Genomic DNA, 4467 nt, shown 5'->3' with positions numbered 1-4467 from the left:
ACACACACACACCACACACACACACCACACACACACACACACACACACACACAGAGCGATGTGTACATTACTAAAGGAGCTATAGTGGACTGGGTAATGAGTCTTTCTCTTGTTTGCTTTGTTGCTGATGTGGTGATTTCTTCATCATGAACATTAGCCTGTGCTGCTAATTTAGCCTAAACCTTTACTTTGTCACTCTAATTGGACCAACTAGCTGCGCTACATTATGACACCTCAGTGCTTCATCTTAAAATGAAACCTCGGTGGCTCTTTGTTGCCTGTTTTAATGGCTCCCAACAGGTACAGTCGTGCTTTGTCGGCCTCTTTTTATTTATTTTTTGAATCCCACCCTTTGTAATTCACATGGTTTGCATATTTCCTGCTCTCAGATTGCACAATTAGCACCGTTTAGTTGTAATTGCAGCAGTTGGGTTTGTATTTAAGGGGCAGATAGACACATGCAGTACACATCAAGGGCTCAGTACCTCTGAACTGTGGGTGAGTCTCCTACCGATCAGCCGCTGGTGCCGACACATTTAAAGGTATTTTCACCATTTCTGTACCAGACTGTATTCATACGCTCACTATTGCCTCTGCAGGCTTGAGAGTTCTTCCTCATCTGCCATCATGATCCAACTGGTATGTCCAGAGTGCCACTTGTGTCTCTTATTTGCTCTCTGCCGTCTTCTCTAAACCTCCGTTTCTTTTCCTCGTGCAGTTGAGTCTCGTCGTTCTTGCCGGCTTCGTTTCAGGTAAGCGAAGGTCACCGACGGCCACTGTCGCCGTCCCGCGGTGATATTCACCTCTGTTCGCTTTCCTTTTACCAGCACACGACGGCCAGGAGCACGGAATCGTAGATCCAAAAGGTATGAGCGGAAGGTTCTCATGAGTTTGAGGGCTCTGCTGTGGCCGCAGCTCATTTCTGAACTGCAGATTATTGATTGTGAAGTGTGACGGAGCTTCAGCTAAACCGTCTCTGTCTGTTTTCGCCCCCTCAGTGTGCTCCTACCACGACATCACTCGTAAGCAGATGCTAGCCGCACACACGCAGCCGACTCGTTGCTCTCCGAGACGCTAACTGTGTCGATGCTCCTCTCCAGGCTGCTGGACCAGCTGGTTTGACGTCGACAATGAATTCAGGTCTGGAGACTATGAGACCCTCAGCAACATCATTTCCAGGTACCCGTCGAAAATCTGCAGAGACCCGGTGGACATCGAGGCCAGGACCCTGTCCGGGCTGACGCCCTGTGAGGCGGGAGACAACATCTACAGGTGAGCAGGCGCCGTTTGACTGGGTTCTACCGTGCCGGTGATCTCTGCGGGAGTTTCACGCGTTCACTGCGTTTCAGAAACGACGTCAGCGTGGGCTTCATCTGCAGGAACGAAGACCAGGCGGACGGAAGCTGCAGCAACTACCGCGTCCGCTTCAGCTGCTACGCCCCCTACTGCACCGAGAGTAAGGTCCTCACCTGATGCCGGCCTCCAGATTCAAACTGGGGTCTTGTTCTCTTGGCGTGCTTTGTTGCAGCCGTCACTCCACCTGTCCGTCGTTGCCCCCTACAGCCTGCTGGACCAGCTGGTTCAGCCGCGATGATCCCACCGGGACAGGAGACTGGGAGCTTCTGAACTTGCTGAAGTCATCATACCCAGGCCGGATCTGCGACAGCCCTCGGTACATCGAAGCCGTCACCGTCGACTCGCTGACTTCGGCCGCCATCACGGGGGAGATCTACGATGTGTAAGTTCCTTGCGTTGCGATTGGAAGCCGAGTCGCCAATCATCCCGTTCTGCAAATATTAACTCCACGTTCCCGGAGAGCGCCGCTCCGCCGGGGCCCCACTGCAGTGACGACGGAACCTTAGTGGGTGCACATTCCCCTCAGATGATAGGAACTTTTTAACGAGCCCCGTGAGGAGCGCGTGTAGGCGCGCACCGTCTGAAGGTTCCAAACCTGGCTCAGGCTGAGAAAACACACAGCAGGAACCCCCCCAGATTCCAGTTTAAGTGATTTCCCCGCAAAATAGTCTCGTGAGCAGAGCGGGAACGTGAGCGCGTCGCTAATGATCCTAAAGAGCCGCGCTTCCTTCTCCTCTCGCTGTCGCCTGCCGGTAAACGAAGCGCTCTGAATTGTTTTCCAGCTTCAACCCCACCGAGGGATTTCATTGTGACAACTCCAAGCAGAGCGACGGGGTGTGCCGCGACTACAAGGTTCGCTTTGGATGCCCGTGCGTGTACGGGTACAGCGGCGTCGGCGTCGAGCCGGACCGGAGCAAAACCAGCAACTTGACTAAATAACATTCATCAAAGTAAAGTTACAGGCAAATATGGCGCCTATGTAACGACTCTAGTTGGTGTCATTCAGGCATAATGGATTTCCTCTTATATCCAGGTTTTGGGAATGCTGTCTGCTTTTGTGGTTTTGTGGAATTTCCTCACTTTTAACTGCAGAAAATAAATCATGGACATTAAACACTGACAAACACGCTCATCCCTTTTTGTCGTTCGCTTCGCTCATAACTCCTCACACCTCATTAGATCCATATTAGTGAGCTGGAGTTAAGCTCGGCTCCGCCGGATGTGTCGCCGCGGAGGGTGGGAGCTGTGGCGGCGTGAAGGCAGCGGGAGGTGCAGCAGGGGAGCGTGGGAGAATGGGGGGGTTGGGAATGGGCCAATTTATGACCAGCAGGTGAACCCCGCCGATTATTCCGGTTCCTCCCTTTAGCTGGAATACCCCCCCCCTCCCCCTGAATGTTTGCCCACGTGTGCAAATGTGCAGCAAGTTCTGTTGCGTTGACACCTTCAGTGAGTGCACGTGATGGGTGCTGAGATGCTCTGCAGTGCGTGGTTCCAGCCTTCCAGACATCCCGCCTTCCCACTCCACGGCTGGGGGGGGGGGGGGGGGGGGGGGACCTGGTCTCCTCCAGGAAATTTCCTTACATGCAGCAACTGCTCATACATGTTCAGAATGCCAGGACGCCGCGATGGGATTTCGGATGGGGGTGAAATTCTGCCGTCGCTGCCGAGGTGAAATGAAATGCAGGACTGGAGTAGCACAGAAGTGTTGGGGCTTTGGAGCATTATGGCGTTCCATTCTCTCCCATTAATCTCCCGATATTCCATGGCTATGGAGGCCTATTTATAGACCGGTGGATGATTAAGTGGAGAAGCACAGAGGGAGCGAGCTCATTTTCTTTTTCTCCCCGTCCTTTCTCTTCTCTCATTTCTTCCTCTGTCTCCTGGTCCTCCCTCCTTCGGCGTCTTCATCTTCTCCGTTTCTTGGCGTCCTCATCTTTTCAGTAAACAGAATATTATACCGGGAGCTTCCGAGGAGCTTCCGAAACTCTGGGGGAGGGATAAGTCCTTCAATTCAATTTCTATTAAGTATCTGACAAAAGGATTTATGAGAATGTTAATTGTTCTGGTGTGAAATAAGGAAGAGTGACAGTTCTCACAAGTGAAGCTCAGTCAGGGAATCGGCGCTAAAAGGTGTCCATTAGTCGGGCGAGGCGGGGGGGGAAACGGCCGCGGCGAGCTCTGCCCTCACACCTGCAATCGCTGAGATGTCCTTGAGTGGAAGTGGAGCGCGCGGGAGATGGTTTCGCTCATTTCCACGTGTGGCGGCGTGATTAATGGGGCGGCGGCGAGAGGACCGGAGGAGAGAGGCCTGACCTCGCCCAGCTCACAGCCGGCCTCCTTTCATCACCCCCCAGCAGCGAAGCCGCCCAACATCCCAACCCTTCCCCGACGTCCGGGTGTTTTCCCCCCGTGAAGGCGTCAGCGTTATCCCGTGGGGGGGGGGGGGGATTCTGAGCAAAGCTTACTGTACATGCAGAGGCCGCAGTAACGAGAATTTCTCCTTTAAAACGGCCCCGGGGATTTGTGCGGGATGTCTGGAAGATTCCAGGCTTTAAATGTGTAAAAAAGCTGCGTCCATCCCAGGAAAAAAGGCTTAAAGTTCTTCAGCTAATTGCCCATGGGGGGGTAGTTAACTACCCACCTCTAACCACGTATTGCAGCGTGGGATTTAACGTATGTTAGCCACAACTTCTGCAGCTGCATCTCAGATATATTTAAACCTCGAGCAAAATGGCGCTTGGCATACTTTTCACAGCGTTTAGCGTTTCTTTTTATCTCTTCAATATAATTATGTGCTGTGCCGCAGCCTTGGCATCCTATGAAACGCCACAGCTTACACAGGACACAATCCCTGTACCTTGAGTTATATTTGATAAATCCGTAGGCAATTTCATAATTATAAAACCCATGCGCCAGATGCTATTTATTCTAAAGACGCGGATTTATTGCACTCATGATGCTATAAATTAGGTTCACGCTGAATTATGCTTAAATGAGTGAGCTCATCCCCTGCGAGTCCATGTGTCGCCTCGTAAAACAGCAACATAATTCCCTCTTTTCCGATCTGCAACGCTGTTAGAACATGACTCCTGATAGATGGAAGAGACAAAG

General features: G+C 52.0%; 1 protein-coding gene across 2 annotated transcripts; it reads left to right on the top strand.

The window, feature by feature from the left end:
* Positions 1-294: 294 nt before the first annotated feature.
* LOC130516103 (uncharacterized) lies at positions 295-2480 on the top strand. Of its 2 annotated transcripts, XM_057016907.1 has the most exons (9): positions 295-498; positions 600-639; positions 719-752; positions 828-866; positions 999-1022; positions 1101-1272; positions 1350-1456; positions 1564-1738; positions 2139-2480. In XM_057016907.1, exons 2-9 carry the CDS (start codon positions 628-630, stop codon positions 2293-2295), a joined length of 720 nt encoding a protein of 239 aa, XP_056872887.1. In that variant the 5' UTR covers positions 295-498; positions 600-627; the 3' UTR covers positions 2296-2480. The 2 variants fall into 2 exon arrangements, with proteins under 2 accessions (XP_056872887.1, XP_056872888.1); XM_057016908.1 differs by lacking the exon at positions 295-498 and having other exon boundaries at positions 575-639.
* Positions 2481-4467: the final 1987 nt, after the last annotated feature.

The sequence above is a fragment of the Takifugu flavidus genome, chromosome 19 (assembly GCF_003711565.1).
Source record: "Takifugu flavidus isolate HTHZ2018 chromosome 19, ASM371156v2, whole genome shotgun sequence".
NCBI lineage: Eukaryota > Metazoa > Chordata > Actinopteri > Tetraodontiformes > Tetraodontidae > Takifugu > Takifugu flavidus.
This window is presented reverse-complemented; position numbering and strand designations above follow the sequence as displayed.